The sequence below is a fragment of the Aphelocoma coerulescens genome, chromosome 14 (assembly GCF_041296385.1).
Source record: "Aphelocoma coerulescens isolate FSJ_1873_10779 chromosome 14, UR_Acoe_1.0, whole genome shotgun sequence".
In the NCBI taxonomy this organism is placed as follows: Eukaryota; Metazoa; Chordata; class Aves; order Passeriformes; family Corvidae; genus Aphelocoma; species Aphelocoma coerulescens.
In genome coordinates this window covers 8670275-8697623 of record NC_091028.1, presented here as the reverse complement: position 1 = coordinate 8697623, position 27349 = coordinate 8670275, and the positions used below count along the sequence as shown (strand labels likewise).

General features: G+C 57.4%; 1 protein-coding gene across 1 annotated transcript; it reads left to right on the top strand.

Moving 5' to 3' along the window:
* Positions 1 to 1381: 1381 nt before the first annotated feature.
* On the top strand, positions 1382 to 26993 carry CACNG3 (calcium voltage-gated channel auxiliary subunit gamma 3). The gene is made up of 4 exons (XM_069029856.1): positions 1382 to 1646; positions 21878 to 21961; positions 24287 to 24427; positions 25545 to 26993. Exons 1-4 carry the CDS (start codon positions 1436 to 1438, stop codon positions 26054 to 26056), a joined length of 948 nt encoding a protein of 315 aa, XP_068885957.1. The 5' UTR covers positions 1382 to 1435; the 3' UTR covers positions 26057 to 26993.
* The last annotated feature ends 356 nt before the right edge of the window (positions 26994 to 27349 follow it).

The following is a 27349-nucleotide window of genomic DNA, read 5'->3' as shown; positions in this document are numbered from 1 at the left end:
GGCACAGGGCCCGTGGGGAAGCAGGGAATGAACCAGGGTGATCCACAGCCAGGAGCCAGCGGGAAGCTGGGGAGGGAGCGCGGCGGGGCAGCAATCAGCGTGCCCTGCCTGGGGAGCAGCACAGACGGTGATTTCAGGTTGAGGAGCTACTTAATTTTCGCATTCTTAATTTCTCAGTACCTTCATAATTTTCTGTTTGCCTTTTTGGAGTAAATAACTAGTATTTCCATGTGAGTGCATACAGATGAGGGCTGGGGAAGTACACGCCGTCGTGTAAATCATTCGCTTTCCTGTCTCATCCGTGGCCCTTACAGGACCGTCAATTCCAGAGGTAAGTGTATTCTAGGGCTTGTTGGAAAGGTCGCGTGAGTCATGGGCTCATCCAACCGGCTGAGGGATGTTTCAGGGAGATGAGGAGACAGCGGAGAGGGAGAAGGCAGGGGGGTTAACTGCTGGGAATGGTTCAGGAGTGGCTTGTGGGTACAAGGGGCGTTCAGGCTGAACCAGCTCTTGGGCAGGGGATAAACACCGGTGTAGCCGGGGCAGGGACAGCTCCGTATCAGCGTGGGCAGGTGCTGTGCCCTCTCTGGGGTCCGCTGTGTGGGTCCGTGGCCCCCAGCCCCTTGCCCCACCGGTACCGGTGCAGCAGCTCAGGGTCCGGGCGGACTAAGGTGGGGGGAATCAGGGAATCGAGCGGCCCCGTGCCGGGAGGCTGGTGCGGGTGGGTGACTGTCCCTGGGGCGGTACTGGCACTTCGAGGGGACTTCCGCCCGGTCCAGGTCCCAAGACAGTCCCGGTCCGGTCCCAGAATCCCGGGGTGTGGTCCCTGGGGCAGTCACGGTCACGGTCTCGGTCCCCGCTCAGTCCCGGCACCCAGGGGTGGGGTCCCCCCGCCCAGTCCAGGTATTCCTGTAGGGTCCCTCTCCCGATCTGCCGGGTCAGTCCCCGATCCCAGTGTCCCGGGGTGGAGTTCCCGGGGCAGTCACGGTCACGGTCTCCGCCCAGTCCCGGCATCCCGGGGTGGGTTTCCCGTCCCGGTCCCCGTCCCCCCGGTGCCGGTGCCGGTCGCTGTCCCCGCCGCCGGCCGGTCGGAGCGGGCGGGGGGCGGTGTCCCGGCGGCGCAGCCCCCCGCGGGTCCCGCCCCCCGCTGCCCCCCGCCCCCGCCGCCCCCCGCCGCTGCCTTGGCCGGGCGGCGCGGGGGAGGCGCCGGGAGAGGCGGCGGGAGCGCACGGCGGAGCCGCTCCGCCGGGCTGGGCTGCTGCGCTCCGCGGGCTGCGCTCGGGCCATGCCTGCCGGGCTCCCCGGGGCCGGGCCGCCCCGCTCCGCGCCGCCGCGGGGGCTCGGCTCTCCGCCGGCCGCGGGGGCATGAGGCGGCGGGCGGCGGGCGGCGGCGCCGGCCCTTCCCCTGCGAGCCGCCGCCGGAGGATGAAGCAGCATGAGGATGTGTGACAGAGGCGTCCAGATGCTCGTCACCACGGTGGGAGCCTTCGCAGCCTTCAGCCTGATGACCATCGCCGTGGGCACTGACTACTGGCTCTACTCGCGCGGCGTGTGCAGGACTAAGTCCATGAGCGACAACGACACGAGCCGCAAGAACGAGGAGGTGATGACCCACTCGGGGCTCTGGAGGACGTGCTGCCTGGAAGGTACCGACCCCCGCGGCCCCAAAACTTCGGGGGAAGGGTTGCATCGCGGGACCCCCCACCCCAGATCCGGGCCCCTGGCGAGCGGCGCATCCCCCGGCCATCCGAGCATCCCCCGGCCCGGCGGCCCCGCCGCTCCCCGCTGCCGCCTTCCGCACCCCTCCTCGGGCGCTCGCGGTGGCACCGAGGTGGAACCTCACGGGGGCTGCTCCACGCGGAGCGTGGGGGCCGGGGGAGCGGGTCTGCGGGGTTCCCCCGTGCTGGGGACCGGCGCTGGCGGCGGCAGACGCGCTGTGTCCTCCCGGGGAGCTCCGGGCTGAGGGGCCACAGGTCCCTCTCCTGATCAGGAACGTGTGAATGAGAGGCCCGCGGCTGCTGCCCCTCTCCAAGGCTCCGGCGGCACCGCGTCCCTGTCACCAGGGGGAAACCCACCGCACCCGGCGTTTTCATCACCGAGCCCCAGCACCAGCGCCAGCCCTTTCCCTCTGAGCTGCACAGCGGGGCAAGGTGGGCTGCTGCTGCCCCACCGCAGCTCGTCCCTCCGTCCCCACGGCTGGGCGGTCCCACAGCTGCCCCACCACGGCTGCCCCACAGCCGACCTCTTGCCTGCCCGGCCTCGCCACTTCGCCCCATTGCTTCCCTCCCGCAGCAGTGCCTGTCTGGCGAGGCCCCAGCAGCTGCCGCCCTCCTGCAGCACAGGCCACAATTTGGGGCAGTTTTGCCCCAGAGCTGCTGGGTGAGGTGTTTCTGAGCACCCACAGGCTGTGGTTAAAGATGAGCTTTAACAGAGCCAGGTGCTGGCACCTGCGCAGCAAAAAATGGCCGATGGCATCACCCTGGGCCCTAACTTTTACAATTAGTGGCAGCAGTGGGTGTCCTGTGTGCTCAGGTGAACCTGCCCCACTGTCCTGTGGGGCCCTGGGGGTGTCTGACTGCCCTAGTCCAGGAGCGACCCCTCCAATGGTGGGGGCAGGCGAGCCACGGCGCTGAGCTGCTCCTCCACGTTGGAAAGTTCTCGGTGAGTCACGGCCACAGATGCAGAAATACCCTGTCTGTTCCTGGTGCTTGGTCCTAAACCCAGTGAAGTCAGTCAGAGCTTTCTTATTGATTCAAGGAGGGTTTGGATCATGCTCTAATTCCATAATAAATAATTTGAGATAGTCTGTCTCCCCTCTTGGGCTGAGAGAGCCAAGGAGGCAGGAGCCAGGGATGTGAAAGATGGGATCACTGGAGGCATGAGTAATTTCCAAAATTCTTCGGTTTGCTACCTGTATTTTTTTTTTCCAGCCAATGTTTTATGTTTCCCTCACTGTGATCGATCACTGCTTTGGAAGGAGCCAGAGAGGCCCCGCTGCCCTGGGCACAGCTCCCTCGGGAAAGGGCTTGGCAGTGCCATGGCAGAGCTCAGAGCTGGATCACAGCCCACCACCCTGAGCCTGGGCACGGGGCTACGAGCAGCAGGGCATGGGCTTGCCGTGGGCTCAGCACTGCCTGTTCCACATCCCACCCCGAGCTGGTGCTCTGAGTGCTGCTGGAGTGGGAGTGGGAGTGGGAGCCGTGCGGGGCTGAGCGGCTGTACCTGCGGCACCACCGAGGCCTCATGCGGGGCACGGCCTCCTCCATCCCCTGCGTGTGGGTGCGGGTGGCAGTGGGGCTGCGGGGGCTGCAGCACCCCGTCAGGGATAGGGAGGGTCCCAGCCTGTGCTCGGGGGGAGCATATGGGGCTGCGATGGTGCTGGGGGGACGTGCTGGGGCTGCTTATCACCCTCCTGGATTCTGCGGGAGAAAGGCGCCTCGCAGGCTGTTAACCCGTGCGATGCTGGGAAGGGAAAACTTCCCCCAGCGGAGCTGCGCAGGGCTCACGCGTCGGTGCGGGGGAAGGACAGTGCTGGGGCGGGGGCTGGGGACCCCCCCGGCCGGGGGAGCGCTGGGGGCCGAGCCCTGTACCTGTTACATGCAGCAGGTCCTGGGTGATTCCTGCTGCAGGGCCTTGCTGCCTCCTGATTTCTGTGCGCTCACTGTATCGGGCTTGAAGCAGGGACAGAGGCTTCATCCCCGCTGCCGGGACCGAGCACGGTGTGTCGCAGGGGCCGGTTCTCCTGCGGTGCTCAAGACGCTTTTAGCACCGAGCAGAGCTCCCTGCCCGCTGGGAACCGCCTCAGCCCTGAACTTCCCGCCGCCAGCGGGGGCTGAACGCGGGTAACGAGGGAGGAATTGCGCGTGGAGCCCCCGTGGCTCCGGCGGCCGGGCGCGCGTGGCTCAGCACGAAGCTGCCCGACGTGAGTGCCGGCTCCGAGCATCCCTGGCGGTCCCGGCGCAGCGCCTGCGTGGGAGCCACGCACCACGTGAGCGTCACAAGCCCATCGGCGAGAGCGGATAAATCCTGAATGGAGCCGCCGCAGACCCATGGAGAGACACCCACACTGGGAGACACAAATTAGCAGTTGACTCAATATCTGGAGCCCAGGCAGGTGTTTCCAGACTGAGGGATAGTCTGCTTGGAATCGCAGCGTTTGGATCCTGATTATTGCTTTTACAGTATGTGAACGCTTGGCAGGTGTCCCCTCTTGTGTCCAGCTGAGGTGTGAGCTGCACTGGTCGGTGCATGTCCCCCGTGGCTGTTTCAGTGTCACTTGCTTTCCTCCATGCCTGCTGTGTTGGTACAGAAGGGAGGGAGGCACACAGCACTTTGGGGAGAGAGCTGAAGTTGAGAAATAGCTGCTTAGGCTGGTGGTGTTTTTAAGAAAGTAACAGAACTTTGGTTTTCATCAAACTTAATTAAATTCAGCATCATTAAATGCAGCATCATTAAATGCAGGGAGGCTCCGTGTCCTCCCTGCTGCGTGGTGTAGATTGGGACTGGCTCCATGGCATCATGCGGATCTGAAACAGGCAGAAAGAGCAGGAGGATTTGGCCAAGGCTGCTCAAAATACCATATTTTAAGGCGATGTGGTACTTTTCCTTTCCTCCTTCATTCCTCTCATCAGAATAAAGTGCTCTGTCATTTCTGGAGGAGGCCAAGCATTGCTCTGCCTGCCTCCCTCACAGAGGATGTTCGGCATCCTTCATTCCTCTGGGGTGGGACGTGGGGTGTTTTGCAGGGGACACGGATATCTTCTGTCCCAGAGCTTTCCTTTGGCTGAGCTGTCCCCCTTGGGCCCATCCTGGCCCCTCCAGTGTCCCCCACAGCAGCTCCAGCACAGCCTTTGCCAGCCAGCAGTTCCTCCCTGCTGAACCTGGAGACCTCTCAGGGCTGGTCTTTTGGGATGATCCTGTCTGGATTTAAACACAATATTGCAGGTACCATTAGCTGACCCCCACGACCCCCAGGACCCTGCCCAGTACTTTCTACACCTGATCTGCAGCTCCTGCATGGGTCAGTGGTGGATGGATGGTCACTCCTGGAGGCTGCACTTGAGGGTGATCAGCCGTGTCCCTGGGCCGGTGGTTCCATTGGAGAGCTCATGAGCTCCTCAAACTCCCCTTGAACAGAATCAATGATCTCTGGTACCTGGGTCTCCTGTAGCCACGTGGGCTCTTTGTTCTGCCTGCTGTGAGTCTGGTTGTACACTGAGGTCACTGAGCCCCTCACAGGGAGTCCCCAGGGTGGCAGGGCCCCCAGCCCATCCTGTGGGACTGAGCAGCATCTCCTGCCCCCAAACTAGAACTTGCTCTCCTGGTTCCTCGCTCTTAACCCTTGGAGTTGGCTGTATAGAGATGGCCATCACTGAATGAGCCCAAGGTACTGAGCTGCCCAAATTTGCCTGACCCACCTTCCTCATTCATCAATATTCCCATCAGTCTTTTCTCTGCCATTGCCCTGTTTTACTCCCAATTATTCCATGTTTTATTCAATACTCTCAATAAAGATGTTGTCATAGCTCAGCACTGTCCTAGTAACAGCAGATCCTGTGCAGGAACATCCCTTGGATGACAGGGACTGTCTCTGTGAGCTCCCAGTCCCCTTAATAAAACGCTGTTGATTCTGCATAATACAGGTCTTTAACTTTTTCAGGAGAGCTAAATCAAATACCCTGTGGAACTCTTAAATGTATTATGTTACTGACTTCCTTTATCAACTGAATTTGTAACTGTATCAAGAAAAAATTATAAAGTTTGGTAAATCTATGTTCCACGAGGCTGTTTGACATTTGCCTCCTCCCCCGTTCCCACCTCTGCTAACCCACGGGCGGTGCTGGGGACACAGCTCCTGCCATTGCCCATCACATCACTCCTGGCATTAAACCAGCTTCTTCCGTCTTCTAGAAATTCAACAGAATGCCAAGGTTTATTAAAATCCATTTTAGATCTTCAGAAGCCTTCTCAGCTTATTCTCTGAATGCTCCTGGGAGGAAGTTCTCTAGTCCTCCCGATTCCATGTTTACACTTTGCAGTCGCTGTATAGCATCCCCCCAGCTCCTGCCAGAATACAGGAGCCTATTTGTCTCCAAGTACAGAACAGAAGTATCTGATGAATAAATAAGCATGTGTCACTTCTGCTCCGTGACTGACAGTTACACCGTCATGATCCAGTGCTGGTTTACACCTTCAGGAAAGCTCCTTCCAACACAATGAAAGAATTCCTCCTTGTTTTGCCTTGACCTTTCAGTTGTGGGTTTATTTTAACTGATCCCATCAGCTTCTCCCGTCAGCCACGTGTGTGGCCTGCTACTTTCCACATCAAAGTCCCTGATTTTTAATTTTTTAATTCCATTTTCCATTGCCCTTTCCAGTAGGCCTGGCAGGGGTGTGAGGTGCAGGAAAGCACCTGCCCTTGATCCTGAATTTCCGTTTTCCCCTGTTGGTTTTGTCCATGGCTGGTTTTGGCTCCGCTGAGCTGAGCTGGGTCGCAGCGAAGGCATTAAATTGGGCTGGAAGCGGCTGCCCTGGCCAGGCACCAGCTCTTCCCCCGCCTCCAGCTCCTCTCAGCCCTCTGAGTGAGGCCAAGCAGAGAATTTCCCCAAGGTGACAGCAAGATTGTTTCTGTTAGAAAGTTATTATCTTTAATTTTTAAAAGCGCCAAGCAAATGTCCCTGAGATTGCAATCACCCATGATGGAGCACTTTTTCTCGCTACTCATTATAGGCAGGTATTTAAGGAGCTGCTCATCCTGTTCCTCTGTCTGGTCAGTGTCTGTGATAGATTCTCATCACCACCCCAACGTGCCACTTCTCGGCAGTGCCCGGTCCAGCTCAGTGCCAGTGCTGGTGATGGTGAGGTAGGGTTGCCAGGTTGCCCTCCACAGCCACGCTGACCGCACTGACCACCCTGCCCAGAGGCCCAGCACCCCTGGCATGGCTCCCCACAATGCCACCGGCCATGGCTCTGCCTGAGGGTGCCCGCGAGGAGTGCCCAGGGATGGCAGCTGTGGGGCAGGGGTGCACAGATGGGGACTGTCAGTGTGGGCTGGAGGGGACGCAGGGGGAGGTGGGGCTGGTGCAGCAAGGCAGGTTTGGGGAGGTGGTGGAAAGAGGTTGTTCGCTCTTTGTTACCTGAGGGCTGGGAGGCGTTGAGTTTTTGTGTGTGATGGAAATGGAGGATGTGGTGTGGTGGAGGCACCTAAGGTGAGGTGATGGATGAAGGTGGAGAGGGACAGTTACCTGTTTGAGACTACCTGATATCTGCACTTTGACACCCAGCGAGTCTTCCCATCAGAACAGCCTGGAGCAGGGACAGTCCAACCCCTGGCACTGCCATCACACAGCGCTGAACACCTGCCCTGGGCACGGGGCTCTGCAAGGAGTCACGTACAACACCCAGCCACAAGCTTGGACTTAGGGAATCCCTGAGCCTCGTCTTGGTGGAGGATGTATTGCATAAACATGAATTACTGTCCTCTAATGGAGATGGAAATGAGGCTGGCTGGACCCTCAGGCTGCTCCAGACCCATGTTCTTGTGGCACATGGCCAAAAGCCACGAGTCATAAGAATCCTTCTGGACACAGAGGGTCTCATGCCACTGCCAGCTGGCACCGTGGCTCCGAGCAGCCGTGCCTCCAGCTCCACGGCTGTTTGGAGAGTGTCCGGGGAGGAGCTGCACCTCAGCTCGCTGCCACCAGCTCTGCTTTGAGCAGAGGGTGCAAAATTCACCCTCCTGGGATGCTGCAGTGTTTTCTGGGCAAAAATCCTGACTTGTGGGGTGGGTTAAAGAGTCGGTTCCCTCACTGCCTGCGAGCAGCACGTGATGAGTAAAATGTATGCTGTGAACAGCTCAGAAACAGGCATTTTACTGCTGCATAGGCGTGGTGCAGAGCCTGTCATCTCCGGAGCTGTTCCCGTGTAATAGAGGTGGAAGGCTGAATTTGAATGAGGCTCAAGTGGTTTTTTTCCTGTGCAAGGTCACTGGCTCCATGCCGGCTGTAAATAATTAGGGATGGCTAACGAAGGCTGTGAGCCCCAGTGCTGGTGGCTGCGGGTAGCTGTGGTTTGGGGAGGATGCCCCATCTGGTTGGATGCCAGATCCTCCCGTTCCCAGCGAGGTGGGGACTGGCCAGGAGGTGCCAGGATGACGTTTGCTGGAGCAGCCAGGGAGCGATGCCCAGCTCCACTGCCAAGAGCTGCGTGGCCTTTGGTGAATCCCTTCTCTCAGCGTGAATCTTGCCCTTCATAAGGTGAAGCCAGGTGGGTTCAGCAGCGCTCACCTCACACGGCTCTGGGAAAGTTCCCCAGCACTCTCCCCGCTGGCCCACAGGGTGATGCTCTCCCATCCTCACTGGCACAGCCCTGCTGGGCACGCTGTGCTCTGCACAGGGCACAGACCAGGTGTGGAGACCTGTCATGCTCTGCTGTTCGGGATGAGGTGAGGCAGCCGAGCGTTAATCTTGCTCAGTGCTTCTCGCATCTCCGTGGTTCCTGTTCACATGGGTTTCACCATGGATTTTTAATGAACACAGTGTGCACTTCATAAATAGACATTAACCTCCTTTTTCGGGAAAATCAAAAATGCTCTTAAAATTATATAAATGCACTAATCCGAAAGTGTGGAGGGGTTGTTCAGTTGCTGCCCGAGGGGTCCCACTTGGCAGGGGGGTTCTTCCCTGCCTCACCTGCTGACAAGTGCCGCTGGCTGACTCACGGCGCTGGCAGGAGGCAGCTGCCGGGGATCCAGTGTCATTTAACGCAGCAGCGCTGGCGGGTGCCGGGGCTGGGTCAGTCCAAGGCATCCGAGGGGAAAGGCGCCCACCCGTGTCCTGAGTCCCCGCAAAGTGCCCGCAGGGAGATGGGGAGGACGTGGGGAGGGGTCCTGCCCGCTGCCCCACTCCCTTTCCAGAAGGGCTGAAGCTGGGCTGCAACACCTACAACCCACTTCAGTCTTTCAAATCACCCTCGGAAGGAGATCCCCTGAAGCTCGTGGATGCATTTTGGGTTAGTGCTCGGTGTGGAGAGGAGGGAGGTGTTCACATCCCTCCTGAGAGGTCCCAGGTGGGTTTGCTTTGGCTGGTGGGCTCGGCTCCGGAGGTTTTGGGTAGCTTTACTCGGGGTGAGGAGTGGGGAGCCGCTTGCTCTGTGCAGTGCCACGCGGGCTGTGAGGAGCCGTGGCTCTCTCGGGGAGTGCAGCAGCTCCAGATAAGGGCTCTGATTAAGAAGACACCTGCAGTGATAAAGAATGACGGTGCCGGGGTGACAACGGGTGTCCCTCCCTCGGCGTGTGTGTGCTGCCAGCTCTGCGGCGGAATGGAGGTTCCGCAGGCTGTGCCGGGGAGGAGCAGGGGCTGCGTCCCGCACCGGGACCTGTTACAAAACCCTTGGGAAACACCGCCTCTGGCCCGGCTCTGGGTCAGCCCGGGGCTCCGGGGATGGCTGCGGAATGTTCTGATCCCACACTGCTGTGATTTCCCAGCCTTCTACCTGCAACAGGTATTGAAGTGTCTTCGGAATGAAAAGTCCAGGCCAGGGTATGCTGCGTGCTTTGAACTGTCCTGTGCCTTTTGGTCCCTTCCAACCCAAACCATTTGGGGGTTCTAAGATTCTATGATCACTTGCCCAGAGGAGAAGTGGAGGGTCTTCTTGCAACAGGCTTTTGGTCTCTTTTGAGATGTGTCAAGACTGCTGGGCTTCACTCGTCTCCTGAACACTGCAGGAATCCCTCACTCACTGGTGAGTGGCTGTGCTTGAACACATCAGGGATTTTCACAGTCATGGCAGGGAGAGGCAGGAGGAGGGATTGTGGCTGCTGAGCAGGTGATAGGGGGTGATGATTTTCTCAGATATTGCCTGTTTCTTATCTTCTGACACCACAATGTAAAGACAAATCTCGTGCTGTTGGGCAGGAGAGGGAGGCTGAGCTGCTCCTGTGTCAGGTCCTTGGGAATGGTGGTGTTTAATAATACAGTCCTGTGGAAATGCCAGGATGCAGGGAGGGCATTGGGCAGATTTGGGAGCAGGTCAGCCCCTTGTACCATCCTGTCACTCTCCCTAGGGCTCTGTGTGTTTGCTGTTTGCCAAGTGGTGTGTATTGAAGGAGGAGAATTGGGGTGCACAGGAGTGCCGGGATGGGTACAGGGAGCAAGGGGGGACATGTGACCCCCCCCAGCCTTTCTGGGGGTCGCTGGACACCCACCAGGGTGTTGGTATTGGTGATACACCCTGCAGGACTTGGGCAGTAGTGAGCAGTGCCGAAAGGTGGTGTTCGAGGGTGACATTTGTGTTCATGCCTCTCGAACGGTCACAGTTACAATTTCACTGGTGATTTGCTAATTGTCCTCTAATTGTACCTTTAATATCAGTTCGTGCCTGGAATCACGAGGGGAGGGGAGAGCACCCCTAGAGAGATTACCAACAAGCAATGACCCTTTTGAGATGTGCCTGATTTAACTTATTAATATCAGTCTTGGCTTGTGCTGCTGGCACTGTCATCAAGCGGCTCGTGTCCTGCAGAACTTCCCTGGTCCCAGAGACGGCACCTCCATCCCCCTGGAGAGGCTGGGTTCCCTCCTAACATGAAATAGGAACCCTTCAGGCCAGGCCGGTGCTGCTCAGCTGGGTGTTGAACACCAACATCTTGCAGCTGTATGTGATACCTCAGCATCCCCGATTGCATCACACAACGTCATCACGGGAGCACTGCAAGGGGCTGCACCGGATGCCTCCTGCCCGAGCCGGCCCGGGGCTGCTGCCTGGCTGGGAAAGGTCACTGTCACCTGGCGAGGCAGACTGTGACCTCCCGGCAGCTGTCCCTGCCTCGGCCCGGCTGTGTGTCCCTGCCAGCTGAGACAGTCATTCCTGCCGGGATGCTGGCATCCTTGCCAAATCCTCCATTTGCCTGAGCAGCCTCGCTCAGCCCCGCAGCCTTATCGCGGCACAGCAGCTGTGCCACCCGGCCCCACCGGGCTGGCAGTGGGGACCCCTCCAGATGGGCACGGGCTGATCACCCTGCCCGCCCCGGCTGCTCCGGGGATTGGGAGCCTCTCGCAGCCCCGAGGCTTCTTCTCCCCGTGCTGGGAGAATCTCTTGTCGCTCCTCAGCACACTCCAGCCAAAGATAAAATTGTTCTCTGTACATCAGTCTTTGGCCTTCTCTCCAGTGTGAGAAGCTGGAGAAGGATCAGAGTGATCGCGCCTTGCATAGGAAGCAGGAAAGCTGCAGCGGGGTGTGAGACCTCTCAGCTGGGGAGGAGCAGGAGCCGGGGCTTCTGCTTCTATCTCCCATCAGCGGAAGCGTGGCCCTGCGAGGGCAGCGAGGCTGGGGGAGGCGGTGTGCATGTTGTAAATAATTGCATATAATAACATTAAATATACTCTGTACATTGCCCCAACCTGCCCCAATTGCCACTGCTACCGCCCCCCGCCCTCAGCCTGCAGCAGCTCCCGGGAGCTCAGCCCATCCCCGCAGGGCCGGTGCCGCCGGCTGAGCTCCGGTGCATCCCCACAGCCGGGGCCGTGCGGCTGCGCTGCCAGCCCCGGCTCGGCACGGCTGAGGTGCGAGACAGACGCGCCGCCGCCTCCGCCGCTGAGCCCCGTCTGCCGGCACCGCGCTCGGCGGGGCCCCGAGGGACACCGCGGTGTGGGACTGCGGGGACGGAACGGCCCCTGCGCCCCCCGCAGCGTGCAGCGCCACGGCCGTGGTGGCATCGGGTCTGTGGGAGCTGCTGCCCGTCGTGCAGCCAGCACCGGTGTGGAGTGTGTGACACCGTCTGTGCCGCTCCTACAGGGTCTCGGTGACGGCCCTGTGCTGGTCAGGGCGCACAAGCTCAGTCACTCTTTAGAAATAACTTGCAATGTCAGTTTGAACAGATCTCCCGTTCGGGATGAAGAGAAGTCTTCCATAAAATAGGAGAAGCAGAACGTCCCATCAGGCCCCAGGAGTTGTTCCTCGGGCGGGGGCTCAGCCCCGCTGGCGGCGCAGGCCGGGCTGTGACAGCAGCGTCACCTCCCGCGCAGAGCCTGTTCCAGGGCTGTGAAATCCCCGGATCTGCGAGACTCCAGCTGAGCGCCCAAAGCGAGCAGATGCTTGTGATCTGCGTCTCTCCAGTGTTCCACCACCCGTCCGTAAATTGGGGATAACAGAGTCACAGAACGGTGGAATGGTTTGGGTTGGAAGGGACCTTGAAGACCATCCAGTGCCACCCTCTGCCATGGGCAAGGACACCTTCCACTATCCCAGGGTGCTCCAAGCCCCATCCAACCTGGTCTTGGACACTTCCAGGGATGGGGCAGCCACAGCTTCTCTGGGCAACTTGTCCCAGGCCCTCCCCACTCTCACAGGGAAGATTTTTTTCCATATATCTAATCTAAGCCTCTCTGTCACTGGGAAACTATTCTCCCTTGTCCTGTCATTCCATGCCCTTGTCCACAGTCCCTCTCCTGCTCTCCTCAGAGCTGCTCACCATCCATTCTCCTTCCAGCTCATAGCTCAAACTGCCGGTGCATCATCCAGAGAGCAGCTAGGTGCCCTCAGTGATAACCAGGTGGAGCTGCTGGGCTGCATGCAGCTGGGACAGAGCCATTAGAAGGCTGCTGCAGGCACAGCCCTCCCTGCATGGATGTGTGGTGTGGGCTGAGGGCAATGCCACAGACCCTGGGGATGAGCCAGAGCTGAAAATAGGGGAGTAAAACCACAGGGACAGCCCCAGGTAAGTGCCATGGGGCTGGGGGAACTCCTGCTGTCCTCAAGATTGATAGCAGAGCAGCACCTGGCTGCAGCAGCAGCAGGATGGGCTCTCTCTGTGATTTAATGCAAAAGAGGAAGATGGAAAGCATTGGGTGAGTGGTGAAGCTCTCTGCTTCACCATCTCAGGGGCTTTCATGTGTTTCTCCTCTTGCCACCAGAGCTCTCATTGGCTCCTGGAAGGGCAGAGCCATGGGGAACTAGGGTTGTTTGGTATTTGGAATGGCAGGGCCAGATGGACCTGGGGTTGTTTCAAAGCCCAGATTTTTTCTAGCAAAATATTTTCTGCTTTGAGCCAGGTTTGGGAAGCTGGGGAAGGTGAGGCTGTTTAATGGCCAAAGTGATGGTGTAAGTGGCTCAGGGACCATGAAGCAGTTTGCCCAGCTCTCACCCGGGTGGAGCAGCTTTGTAGCCAGGAGCAGGGTCCTGCTCCCGGGGCCGGAGGGTGCAGCGTGGGCAGGGACATCACAGCCTTAGACAGATGAGTCCCGCGGGCTGTCTGAGGCATGGAGTGTTTCAGGGGCCTCGAGCAGCTGGCTGCCATGTGTTGGGGGCTTTTGGTGCTGTAAAATCCCAAAGTGATGTGTGATGGACGAGATGCACCATGCCCTGTCCCTGCCCGGGCAGGGAGCCTGCTGCCAGTGCAGTCCTGTCAAGGGGCTCCCAAACACACAGGGCAGGGCGAGTGCTGTGCCGTGGGAATGGCTCTGGGTTTCTGGGCAGCTCAAAAGGGCAGCTTTCATTTCTTGGACGGCGAAGATGAGGCTGGTGTCACTCACTCGTTCACCAGCAAAGTTTTCTCCTGATGCTCTGTCTGCAGGAGAGTCCCTTCTTGTTCTCCAAAAAAAACTAAGAGTGAAACTATGGTGCTACTCCTGAATATCGCTTTCCCCATCTGGGGCGTTGGAGCTGCTCCCCGGGGCTGCTTCCCTCCCGCAGATGGTGAGGAGGCGGCGCTGCCTCCCGGCAGGCAGGAGCTAAATCCGTCCGTGCTGGATGCGCTCGGAACCTGCGGGGCCGGGCCGGACCCGCACCCCCGGCCAGGGGGAGCCTGGCACCAGTGGGAAGGGGAGCGGGGAGCTGTGGCTCCAGGATGCCAGCACCTCTCTCCCACAGCAGCAAACCAGCAGCACAATGCCCACTGTATTCCCTGGAATAAATAGGCTGTGATGCATCGAGGCCCTTTTAGCACATCAGCTGAAAACTTCAAATATTTATACCAGGAGGATGTGACACAAGTATAGATATATTTTTTTAAAAGGCAGGTGCTGGAATGGCAGTCATGTATTTGAACTTCAAATGCTTACCTTCAAATCCATGCTATAAAAGAGGAAGAACATAATAAATTTAATATCACTTTTTCAGGGAAAACAACCTGCCGAGCCTCCTCCCAGGCTAAATGGGCTTTAAAGATTGACTGTGCAGCTGTAATAACTATTGATGAACTGTAAACATGAAAAGATCTCCCTGCTCCCGGCCTGTCAGGAGCATTAGGGTGGAAATGCTCTGTGCTCCGCTCTGGCATGACTCACCGAGGCCTCGGCAAATGTGTTTATTTGTAAAGATCCTTATTTCAGAAATAGTGACCTTTTTAATGCCTCGTGCAGCGAGCTCGGAAATTCGAAATTGCCTTTTGGCGACTGGCTCGTCTTGCTGCAGCTCTGACAGTGCTTTTCATGGCCATTTACATATTTTTAGCCTGGATATTCTGCACTGTGGGGCTGCTTTGGAGAATGATTTGCTTTTCGCAGCCTTGGAACTGCAGTGCTGGGCTGAGGTCAGGCTGTGCAGAGGGCACAGAGGGGCTCACTGCCCACCGGGCTCCTCCAGCACCTCCCAAGCCTCTGCCCCTGAGCCCTCTCTTTATGGGACAAATTTAGTTACACCCTCCTTCAAACACAGACCAGGATGTTGATCATAAATTTAAGCAGCTGCTTCACCTTGAAATAGGGAATATTAAGGGTGGGGAGGCCATGGCACAGGGTGCCCAGAGCAGCTGTGGCTGCCCCTGGATCCCTGGCAGTGTCCAAGGCCAGGTTGGATGGGGCTCATAGCAACCTGGGATAATGGAAGGTGTCCCTGCCCATGGCAGGGGTGGGGCTGGATGGTCTTGAAGGCCACTTCCAGCCCAGGCCATTCTGGGATTCTGTGATGATTCCGTGAGTAAGACTGTTTTTCCAGGCTGCTGTACATCACCACACCAGGATCTCCCTTTTGGCCCTCATGCTGACCGTCACCTGCCAGGGTCTGTGCTGGTCACTGTCCCTGCCCCACTCTGCTGCTGGCTGCACCAAGGCAAGTGTGACCGGTGCCCTTGTCGCTCTGTGTCCATGGCTGGTCCCCTTGCTCTGAGTCCCTGCTTGTGCCATCAGGTCCCAGCCCAAGCCCCTGGGGCAGCATAGGGGATGCAGCAGCCCTGCTCCAGGCAGGGTGGGCAGAGCAGCCTCTCAGCCTCTCCACCCTCGCCCTTCCCAAAGCAGCATTCCATACAGCTGGTGATTGCTCAGCCGGCTCCTTCCGCTCTCCCTGGGCTCCGGGATGAGAATGTGCTGGATGCGAAATGCCGTGGTTGTGATCAGTTATTTAACATTTCTGGGGCCTGTGACTAACGCTGCTGCGTTGTTTGGTGACGGGGGGTGGCACTGCTCCTTTCTGCTGCTGCTGCTCATCCCAATGCACTGGGGAAGGACGTTTTGATGCTTTTCTGCTGTTTGTTTGAGCCTTTATCAGTGCTCTACAATTCCAAGTTGCTGATTTATATTCAGAGTTATGAATATCTCCTTTCTTCTCTTTGTTGGGCCTGTTTTTATTTTTATAGCTGTTTACTTATTAGCCAGGCAGTTTCTAAACCAATGCAAACTCCCGTCATGGTGATGAGTTTTCAGGCAAAACACTCTTAAATCATTCTCTGTACACAGTTGTGCTTTTATGCTTAAATCCATTCTCCTAAGTGATTTGGCTTGTAATTGTTTTCTGCTCTGTGAATTGACCTCTCAAAGCTCCAGGATTCTGTGCTGGTGCCTTGGACTTGCCTCTGTGTGCCCATAAGAAGCATAATCAAGCCGTGATTGCTTGGACTTGAGCAGCAACTAGTTTTTAATTCTGTGATCCATTCCCCTTCAGCTGTCAACACGGAATCGAAAATAGCACTCCCCTGTGCTGGATGCCACACTTCACAGCTATGAAATTGTCATTTATAGGTTTTTAGAAATTCAGAGGACATTTTAATACCGGTGAAGTGAAACCTCCAGCTCCCCATCATAATGCAGCTTGTCTCCTCCTTAGTATAAATAGGTGCTTAAGCAGCCTGGGGATGATCCGGCCTCTGCCAAGCTCAGGGTGGGAGCAGACACCAGAGCACCCACACCCACAGATTCTCTTTGTCTGAATTACTGGCAGCTTGTTTAACCAGAAGATCCCAGGTTTTACACTCTTGACTCTTGGTTTACCCTCTGGTCCCAATTGGGCAGATTTTGTCCCCAATGTTCTGGACATGAAACATGTGGCTCCAACTCACTCCTACAAATGAGTGTGTCTGGATCCTTCTGTTAATTATCCAGCTGGCAGCTGGGATCGTGGAATCATGGAATGGTTTGGGTTGGAAGAGACCCTAAAGGTCAGGCACTCGTACCACGGTTGGGCCAGGAGCTTCTGTCAGCTCTAGCCAGTTCTTGGAGTGGTGGAAAGGGGAGGAGGATGGGGATGAACCCAAGCCCCCTTTGCCAAACGAGCACAGAGCTCCAACCCTGCAGGACAGACCCGCCTTCTCCACATCCTGTTAGAAAAAGCTGTGGGATCCAGGAATCTCCCAGAGCTGAGCTGGCTGCCCCTATTACCATCAGCCAAAGAGGAGGCTGGAAGGCAAACCCTTCCCACAAGCTCATCAGTTAACCCAAGTAAATCTAAAATGTTCATTAAACAAGGGAAGCGGGATCCTGCTCCAGCTGCACGGAGGGAGGTCCTGGTACCTCGGGCACTGGGATGCTCGGCTGGGCCCAGGCCTCCCACTCTGCCCCATCTCCTACCATCAGTGTCTCCAAGTAGGCAAACAAACCAAAGATCATTATTTTTTTATAATTGCCAGAATTGTATTAATTTAAACAGATAAACTCAGTCAGTGAAGCTCATTAATTTCTAGCACATGGCTTATTTACACCGATCCGGCTGCTCCAGCACTCATTGCGCTCTCATAGGAATGTCAATTACCTTTTAAAATAAAAATCAATGTTTATTCACTGTTAAAGATAAAACATGAAATGATTTCCTAAGACATGCTGATGAGTGCTCTCCTCCCCAGCATCATCCGAGGGCTCCCGGCATCGGCAGCTGCTGCCCATTGCCATGTGCCATGGAGGGGACAGCAGTGTGCCAGCTGCCATGAGGGGACAGCAGAGAAGGGGCCACCCAGACCCCTGCACTCACCTCAGCCCCTGCACCTTCCTACCCCATCCCAGCATCTTCCCAGGAGTGTGGTGTTTTCCTGCCATGAGCTCCAGCAATGTGGAAGGACAGAGGGAGGAAGGTTGGAAGGATGCAGGGAGGAAGGAAGCTCAGGGGAGCGTGGGGGGAGCCCCTGGAAGCAGCTCCAGAGTGTTACCTGATTACTTTTCTAATGAGAAAAAATGAGAAAACCCTCAGAGCAAAGGGCTGGAAATTACCCATCAGCTGCAAACTTTTTTTTCCTTCTCTATTATTCAGAATTGTTTTGCTTTTCTGAACTGCCTTGTGTAGGTTGCACCAACCCCACAGATTCCAGAATGGGAGATGATGAGTCACTGTCAAAATGTAGATTTTTTTTTTTTTCCCTTTTTTTTCCCTTTTAACACTGCTGAGGGAGTGAAGTCCCTGTGCCACGCGCCAATCACTGGCACCTCGCGGGCTGGCGCTGGCAGGAGCTCCCAGCCCACCCGTGGTGTGAGTGCCAAGCTGTGCCCACCGTGTCCCCCGTGGGGATGCCCATCACGGGCATCTCCTGCTCCCCACACCCTGCCGAGCCATGGGGGTGCACAGGGGCTCGGTTCCCCCCCTGCCATGCGTGTTCAGGTGTGTGCTTGCACTGGCCTCTGCTCGACCAGCACAGCAGAGCCACCTCTGCCGCCTCCTTGCTCCTGCATTCCTTTCATCTGATTTGGGTTTTTTCCACTGGTGGGGTTTTTTTTTTTTATATATAAAAACAGGAAAAAATGTCCTTCAGAACAGGCGTATCTGTGTAGGTGCCTCTGCTCAGCCACAAGCCACCACCGCAGAGAGGGGGAGAGGGTGTGAAATGGAGATGGAGCCAGATTACACTGGTACCGCCGGGGGAGGCTGGTGTGGGGCTGCTGGGGCGATGGGGATGTGCTGCGGGAGAACTTAGTCCTGGGGAGGAGGAGGATTCCTCCCACTGCCAGGTGTTGAGGAGCCCAGCACCCATCCCAACACCAGAGCAGGGCTGGGGGCTCTTGGATTTTGCCTTCATTCAGCCGCTCTCCAGTGGACTTGGGGCCAACAGATGTGTGTGACAGTAACTGAGGAGTCACAGAGATGGTGGGATGGCAACGACAGGTCACCTGGCTCCCCAAGGCTTCCCTGCCCTGGTGGAGAACACCCCTTGTCCTCAGCTCCAGCAGCAATTCCAGCGGGATTGCTCCAAACTGTGGATTGAGAGCCTGTAGCCATCCCACCAGCCTTCTCTGCTGCTCTTCTAAGCTGCTGTGTGTCTTTGAACCCAGGCTGTGTTGAAAATTCGATGATGCAGGTGGCAAACAGGGTTCTGGGGGGTGGCTGGGACCCCTGGAGCCTTCCCCAGGGGCACGGGAGCTACTTGGTGCCACCTGCTGAGCCCTGTGCAGTGGCCACTGGGTGCTGGCCATGGCTAACCCAAAAACTCCGCAGCTCCGCAATCTCACACCAGGGACCTTGTGCAAAGAGCCTCAGGATCCCTTGCAGAGCCTGGAGCTGGGAAAGGGAAGGAATATGGATGAATTTCTTTCCATCTCTCCAAGCATCTGGGAGGTGGGTGGGAGGTAAAAAAAGATGAGCCCTGAAGTTTTAATTCCTCAGAGATATTTAGGTATCTTGCTCTTGTTACTCAGGGAGTGCAGAGCCTGAGCATCTCTGGGATTGTGCCGCAGGCTCCTTTCTACCCCAGCACTTCCCAGCTCAGCTCCGACCTCTGGTTCTCCAAAATATTAATTTTCAGAGAACTTAGACCATAATGACCTATACTTCATTCGGATGGATTCAGTGTAACACAGTGTCTTTAGGAAGGCCATTACTGGAAGCCACAACTTGGGAGATAACTCACTTGGATTTATCAGGAGGAGCAGAGAGCTGAGGACTGGAATGTGACCTTGACTCCTGGCTGAGCCAGTAGGAGGGGAGAAAGGAATTTTGTTCTCATTTAAGAGCGGTCTCAGCTCATCCTCCTCAGCATGAGTCTTCGTTTGCACACACCAGTAACACCCAGAATGGTCCCTGGAAAACTGTTCCACCAGATGAAAAGTAATGAGATTTTAACACCAGAACTGGAGCTCTTTAGTCTTCTGGCTCGTCGGGCTGGGATCGATATTCTTGGTTGTATTTCCACCACTGTAACCGTATTTCCCTCACAACCCCCTCCCCGTCCCCTCAGCCCTCCCTGGGGAAAAGGGCTCTGAGAGGAAAACAACCTGAGATCAAATCAATTAATTGCCTCTGCATGTGCCGATAAATGCGGTGCGGGAGCTCCGCGCGTACAGCGGAGTACGAGTGAGCAGAGCAGGGAAAGCACAAGCCCTGCCCTCCGCCCGGGGCTGGGGGGCTCCGGGGGCACTCACAGCATCCAGCGTGCGGCTGGGGAGGCTCGGAGCTGGCGGGGATGAGAGGGATCGAAGGATCACGCGGAGCGCGGGATGCAAACAGCCCTGCGGGCGGGGAGGGGAGGGGACGGGAGGGATGCCCGTACAAACCTGCGGCTGCAGAGTGTGAAGTACGGCTTCGTCGCTTCCAAATTAAATCCGGTGTCACCCAAAGGCAGGGCTCGCTGCAGGAGCCTGGGGCCGCCGGGCAGAGACACCCTGCAGGCACCACACGGCCCACGGTCCCATTGCTGATATACCCAAAAAACCCTGGAAGGTTTTTCAGCTGGAGGGGGATTCCCTGGATTAAGGTGAGACCATTACACGGAGAGTTTGACCTGCAGTTGGGTGAGGCTGGGGCAGAAGGTGGATGGACGTGCTCCCCTCCTGGCCAGGGGCGTGCGGCAGCTGCGGAGGGTGAGCAGAGAGGTGGCACCGGCCTGATGGCACCAACTGGCGGCAGAGCTGGGGCTGCTCACGCTGACCCCTCCTGCTGAAGGAGGGGACGGGCAGGACTGGTTCCTCCCTACTGACCGGTGCTGGGGTGGGCGAGGGGGCTCAGGGCTGGCTGAGCAGGGTGCCCAGCACAGCCGCAGCAGGCTCTGCGCAGCGCCAGAGGCTGTGCTGGGCTCCGGCAGGGAAGTGCGGCGATAAGCCAAGTTGGCTAATTGGGATTCATACTAATAGGGAGAGGAAATTACTGAGATCCACCACCCAGACAGCCGAGAGGGGAGTGGGTACCGGCGGCAGCACCGCCTGTGCTGGCGCTCGCCCGGCCGCAGACGAATCAAACCCGGGGCTGTGACTCAGGTTCCCAGCATGGAGCCACGGCATAGGCATGGCCAGTGGCTGGGAAAGGGTTCAGGAGCAGGTTGGGGTGTGCTGGAGCCAGCAGCCTGGCATGCTCCCCGCTGGGAGAGGAGCCCGACTGCTGGCAGCACCAGCAGCGGTGGCTGGGAGGAGGCAGCAGCCGCCCGTCTGGCCTGTCCATAGAGCACGAGCCATGCTGGTGGCGTGGGCTGTGCCCAGCTCTGGAGGCACAGCTGGGTTCTGGGAAGGCGCACCCAGGTAAGGCATTGGCAGGGACTGTGAGTGCCCAGAGCAAGAGGCTGAGCCGGTGCCAGAGCACGTCCCCCTGAGACACCATCCCAGTGTCCTTTACCCAGGCCCAGCTGTAAAGCTGGGAGACGAACACATGGAGCTGCATCTGCCGTCACCAGGGGACGGGGACCTGGTGGCTGAGGATGTGATACGTGGCCCAGCTGCTTTGGGGGCTGTGTCCCCAGCCAGGACCCCGAGCAGCTGCCTCGTCCATCCCTGGAGCCATTTCCAGCTGCAGCTCCCAGGGGCAGGATTCCCTCCCTGGGAAGCATCTTGGAGGTCAGAGGGGGCTTTTTGGGATTGCAGCCTTATTGTGGTGTGTGTTTGGAGGCTGAAGTTGTGTGTCAGGTGGCTCAGCATTGCCATGACGACGAGCATCAGTTGGTGAACAGAGGGAGTAAAGGAGACAAAATGAATGTCAGAGTGTGAATAGATGCTGTGGAGCTGGGGCTGTCCCCCTTCCGCGCCCTCCCCTGGGCAGCCGGGCGTGCTGCTCTGCCCATGCCTGCTCAGCCCGGGGCTCCATTGGCGCAGCCCTGCTCTGGCAGTGCCTGAGGGCTGCAGAGCAAAGGGACATGTGGGGGCCAGCTCTGGGGTGTGTGGGGCAGAGTCTGCTGGCTCTGGGTACTGGGAGAAGGTGGGTGAAAGCCCAAAGCTGAGAGGAGGAGGAAGAGGAAGAGGCTGGGGGCTGTGCTGTGGAGCTCGTGTCCTCACTGGGCCCAGTGCAACCCCTTTTCCCACAGTTCCCAAAGCAACAGGAGCCGGCGATTCTCCCTTGGATGCTGTGTCTCCCCCTGGATGACAGCTTGCCTCCTCCGGAGCTTCATCTTCAGGCTTTAATTGATGCCTGTCACGCTGCTCAGCTCCCCCAAGCACAGCCTGGGAGCATGCCACCATGCAGGACACCCCGAGGGTTGGCTTGTCCTGTCTGGGGCCCTGGTCCCTGGTGACAGGTGCTTCTGGGTCCCATGGCAGAGGGGATAGAGCCAGCATGACCTGACCACATGCTCTAGAGCAGGGATGGTGAGGGGGCTGCCCTTCCTCTAAGGAGATACTGCAGTTCCTCCCACCTCTCCCTGCCCCTTGCTGCTCCAGAGCAGTCCCACACTGTGTCTCAGTGTCCCCATTTAGAACAGGAAGGCCCCTGGACTGCTGCACATCCTGGCCAGCACAGGGTTCTGAGCATTTCCTGGCTTGTTTCTCCCCAGGAACCTTCCGAGGAGTGTGCAAGAAAATCGACCACTTCCCTGAGGATGCAGACTACGAGCAAGACACGGCCGAGTATCTCCTCCGTGAGTCTGCTCCCCCATGGCGCACATCCCCTGGGTCCCCTCACACACTGCAGGGCACCCCTTTCCTCTCCTCCGGCTTCACCCAGCAGAAGGCTGAGGGGTTACGGCCCCCCAGGCTCCCCGTGCAGCAGCAAGGACCCTCTGGGTCATGCAAGCATGGCCATGCCACGTAGCAGTGGCACATTGGCCTGGCACTCGCTGTCCCCACGGCTGGTCCCAGCAGCTGCTGCACATCCTGAGTCTGTTGGTGTTCCCCCATGGAGGACTGGGACCCTGCAGGTCCATGGTGCAGCACCACAGGGACACGTGTTCATGCCCTGTCTGTGCTGGTGTCCCTGTTCCCCGAGTCTCCAGCCAGGCTGGATTTGCCTGGAGAGCACAACGAGCATCTGCCATGTGCTCTGCTGGTGGCAGCCAAGCACAGGGAGACAGAGGGAAACTGAACTGGCAGCTTTCCTGGGAAAAGTGGGGCCTCCTGTCTCAGGGGCCAGCAGAGCTTCGGGGCAGAGCCACAGGCTTTCACATAGAACCCCAGAATGGCCTGGGTTGGAAGGGACCTTGAAGCCCAACCAGTCCCACCCCCTGCCATGGGCAGGGACACCTTCCACTATCCCAGGTTGCTATGAGCCCCATCCAACCTGGCCTTGGACACTTCCAGGGATCCAGGGGCAGCCACAGCTGCTCTGGGCACCCTGTGCCAGGGCCTGCCCACCCTCACAGGGAAGAATTCGTTCTGTATATCTCACCTAAATTTCCCCTCTTCCAGGGGAAAGCATGGACAGCCCCAAGGCTGGGTGAGGGTGACCCTGCAGACAAGGGGACTGTCCCCTCAGTGCTGGGCACACACGTGTGTGAGCATGTGCCAGGCACCAGTGACAGAGGCTGGACACAAATGACACCCCCGACATGCAGAGCCACACGTGCCAGACCGTGGGCCCTGCGTGCTGAGGGCTCATCCCAACCCCTGCATTTCCAAACAGCAACAGACGGCAGCAGGGGGGCAGTGGCAGCCCTGGATGCTCTCTGAGCTCCTGGGGCAGGAAGGAATCCCGGGAGAAGGGCCCTGTGCCCGTTGCCTGGTGCTCAACCCCAACCCCACAGTTGACCCAGCTGCTGCTCATCCAGTTGTTGCTCTGGACTCTCAAATTTCCACATCTCTGCTCACAGCAGAGAGGAGAGCGAGTTTAATGAAATGGCTTTGCAGTTTTAGTAGATTAGTGTTGAAGTTCTCCCACCCCCTCTCACATTAAAAGTAAAAAGTCTATTTTAAAGCCCCCTGAGTGGAATTTTAATGGAGCTTTCCTGTATTTCTCTGCTTTAATAACAGCCCTAATCGAGGCATGAGAGTCCAAACCAAGGCACAGTGTATTTTTGGTGCAGCAGGTAGTGATCTGCTGCATTCATTACTCTCTACTGTAATTTTGGAAGCTGATCTGTGTAGGAAAGTCCCTTCTTTGTGTAGTGCCCAGTCAGTAACTGCTGTCAGTGCTGCCAGAGCTGATCCTGCGAGATGGAGCCCAGCACTGGGGTCACAGCATTGTCCAGGCTGGGTTCTGGGACCTTGGCATTCTGTTAATTTTGAACATGTTCCTCCCCTACATCGGAAAATTACTTTTTGTTGAAATGGAGGTATGTTAATTTCTAAGTTTTTACTTCCAAAGCAGCTGTGATAGTTTGGGCCCCATGGGAAAGGCTCCTGACCATGTGTTTGGCAGTTCCTCACCAGCCTGGTGAGATCTGTGGGATTTCTGCCACCCCAGACTCCAGAGGCACTCCAGCCAAAACCTGAGGGTGGTGTGTTTGGTAATGGGAAGGTAAATTGATGGTGCTGGCTGTGTGACTAGGCTGAAAGACATCATTCCTTGATCTAACCTAGGAGGGAAAAAAAAAAAATTGGGGTTTACACTGTTTTTATGGCTGGAATCACAGGATCTGCAGGGCTGGCTCAGGGACAGCAGAGATACTGGGAAGGAATTCCTCTCTGTGAGGGTGGGGAGGCCCTGGCACAGGTTTTCCACAGAAGCTGTGGCTGCCCCATCCCTGGAAGTGTCCAAGACCAGGTTGGACCAGACTGGGAGCAAGCTGGGATAGTGGAAGGTGTCCCTGCCCATGGCAGGGGGTGGGACTGGCTGGGCTTTAAGGTCCTTTCCAATCCAAACCATTCCAGGATTCCATGACAAGCAGAGGATTCATGGTGGGGTCTGGTGCTGGGTGTCCCCATCCATCCTGGCCCCTCAAGGGTGCCCTTGCACAGATCCTTCCCAGGTGCTGGTGTGGGTGCACGGGGTGCTGGGAGCTGATCCTGCCCCTCTCCCTGTCCCGTAGGTGCGGTGAGAGCGTCCAGCATCTTCCCCATCCTCAGCGTGGGGCTGCTGTTCTTCGGGGGCCTGTGTGTGGCCGCCAGCGAGTTCTACAAGAGCAAACACAATGTCATCCTCAGCGCCGGCATCTTCTTCGTCTCCGCAGGTAGGAGCTTCCCAGGTGGCTCCTCCAGCCTGGGGGGACACAGGGGAGCAGGAGGTGTGGTGGGGATCCTCCCAGGCTGTCAGCACAGAGAGATCCTGAGGTTTGAGAGCTATTCCATCCCTGTGGGTAAATCCCCATTGCAGGGAAAAACCATCAGGGGTCTCTGGCCATGGTCACTGTGCCAAGGGCTTCAAGTGTCCCCCCTGCTCTGCCTCGAGCAGAGCCTGTGTGGGGGCTGCAGCCCAGAAGGGGCTCCTGGAGTGCAGCCATCCCACTGGGGGTTACCAGGCCCCGGGACAGGGACTGGGGGCTTTGCCCTCCATCCTGGACAGTCAGTGGGCACTGTGCCAGCAGCCACAGGAGCAGACAGAGGGGCTGCCGGAGCCCCACGTGGAAATTGCTCTCTGGAGAGGCTGTTCCTGCTGGATTACTCATTTCTCTGTGCTGTTCCCCAATGCTTCCCCTGATTACCGCGTGACAATGTCTTTGTCTCAAGGAACTGCTCTATTTTGTGTTTTTCTTCTCCCCACAAAAAGACAAATGACTCTCCCTCCTTGGCTGGCAGGAGCTGCTGATGCAGATGAGAAAACAGCAGAGAGAACATAATCGATTCATTAAGTAAATCTGGGAATGCAGCAGCCTCTCCCCAGCCTGCAGCACAGCCCCGATGGCTGCCCCTGTCCCAAACAAAGCCTCAGGACTCCACCAGAAATGGAAAGAGACTGAGCCATCCCGGCTTCCCTGTGCTTCCAGGCCCATGGTGATCTGGGGTTCATGCTGGGGGGATCCCCCTGTGCCCCTCGGGTTGGCTCTGCTGCTGCATGGCACCAGCTGGGCTCATGCGTTCACTGCTCAGCAAAGCAAAGCACAACCAGCTCCTGAAATGTCCCTTTTCTAGACAAAATAGTGGTTGCTCCTCCTTCCCTTCTGATATCCAGGAATATGCAGGAATACTGGGTGTCAGGGAATATACGGGTATCCTGGAACATCAGCAGAGGTCTGCAAGGGGATTTGGCCCAAGTGTGCTGGCAGAAGGGTTGGTGCCCTGTGGGGACATGTCCCCCCATCCACTCCCACCGCTCAGGTGATCACCTGTCCTGCTTGTGCTCCCCTTCAGGTCTCAGCAACATCATCGGGATCATAGTCTACATCTCAGCCAACGCGGGGGACCCGGGGCAGAGCGACTCCAAGAAGAGCTACTCCTATGGCTGGTCCTTCTACTTCGGAGCACTGTCCTTCATCATCGCAGAGATGGTGGGGGTGATCGCCGTGCACATGTACATCGAGAAGCACCGCCAGATCCGCGCCAGGTCCCACTCGGAGCTGCTGAAGAAGTCGGCCTTCACCCGCCTCCCCCCCTACAGGTACCGCTTCCGCCGGCGGTCCAGCTCCCGCTCCACCGAGCCCCGCTCCCGGGACATGTCGCCCATCAGCAAAGGGTTCAGCACCATCCCCTCCACCGACATCTCCATGTTCACCCTCTCCAGGGATCCCTCCAAGGTTACCATGGGGACGCTGCTCAACTCGGAGCGGGACCACGGTTTTTTACAGGTCCATAACTCCATCCCCAAAGAGTTCAAGGAGTCTTTGCACAACAACCCGGCCAACAGACGAACCACTCCGGTCTGAGGCGGGCTGGGCCGTGAGCAGGCTGCATGGCATCACCCTCGTGACGGTGTAACCTGTGAAACCCCGTTTTTAAGGACAAACCCAGAGGCTCCCCGTGCCCCCGCCCATGGGGCTGGTTTTTCACTCCTGAAATGCCACTGGCCTGACCAGGCTACTGCGCCCGCGGTGGGAGCGGGACCCCCGGCGGGGAGGGGATGGGGCCACACTGGGACCCTGGCCTGGTGCCCTGCAGACTGAGCAGGCTCCAACCCCCTGGGACAGCGGCTTCCCGAGGTCTCCATCGTTCGTGTGATCATAACCGCAGTGTTCCCGTAGCTGTGTGTCCATGGAAATGCTGGCGATAGCCCTATCTGTGAGAACCCTTAACCCGGTAGTTACATTTAAGTGGAATCGCCTGGAAGTCCGGAGCTGGAAGCACTGAGTTAGTGCCGGAGCGATGCTTGTGTTCCGAACCCCTTTCCCTGTCGTGCTGGATGGAGTGCTCGGGCTGGGTTCCTCTATGGCGTTTCGTGCATGCATTAAATAGCTTGGAATTCAATTTTGTCATGTCGGGTTGGAAGAAACATCCTTTTGCAATTTTCTGTGGTCTCGAAAGGGCTTATTTCCCTCCTCCTTTCCTTCCCTCTTCCCTTCCTCCCCTCCTCCCTCCCTTCCTTCTTCCCTTCCTTCCTTCCTTCCTTCCTTCCTTCCTTCCTTCCTTCCTTCCTTCCTTCCATTCAGGCCATGAAAGGACTCAGGAGCAGAATTACTCCAGTGACTGGTAGCAAGTATCCAGCGTTTAATTCACCTCTAATGTTGCAAGAAAATGAATTACTTCCCTACAGTTGATACACACACAGTCAGAGATGACTGGGCACAGCCGAGGGGGCAACGCGCGACCGTGGTGCTGCGGGAGCGGCTGCAGCCGCATGTGGATGGGATGTGATTCCCTAATGGCTGGGAGATCCATGAGAAAAACAATAAAATTGTCCAGTTTGGCAAGTTCCTTGGCTGAATAGGTCGCACTGATCCTGCTGTGGGCACTGGAGAACTGCGCACCGTGGCCGGCAGGGAGGAGGGAGGTCAGTCTGGGACTGCCAGGGCGTGTGTGAGTAGACGGAGGTTTGGCTTTAAACTCTCCCACTGGAGCAGAGCTCATCTAAGCAGAGGCAGTTTTGAAGCAGTTGGTTTGTGATGATGTGTCACTTAATTGAAATCTTATTTAACCTTCTGACAGAAGTGGCAGATTCCCACAGGGTCCCCGGGGGTGATCTGGGGCCAGCGGGACTCTCGTTTACTCTGCTCTCGGCAGAA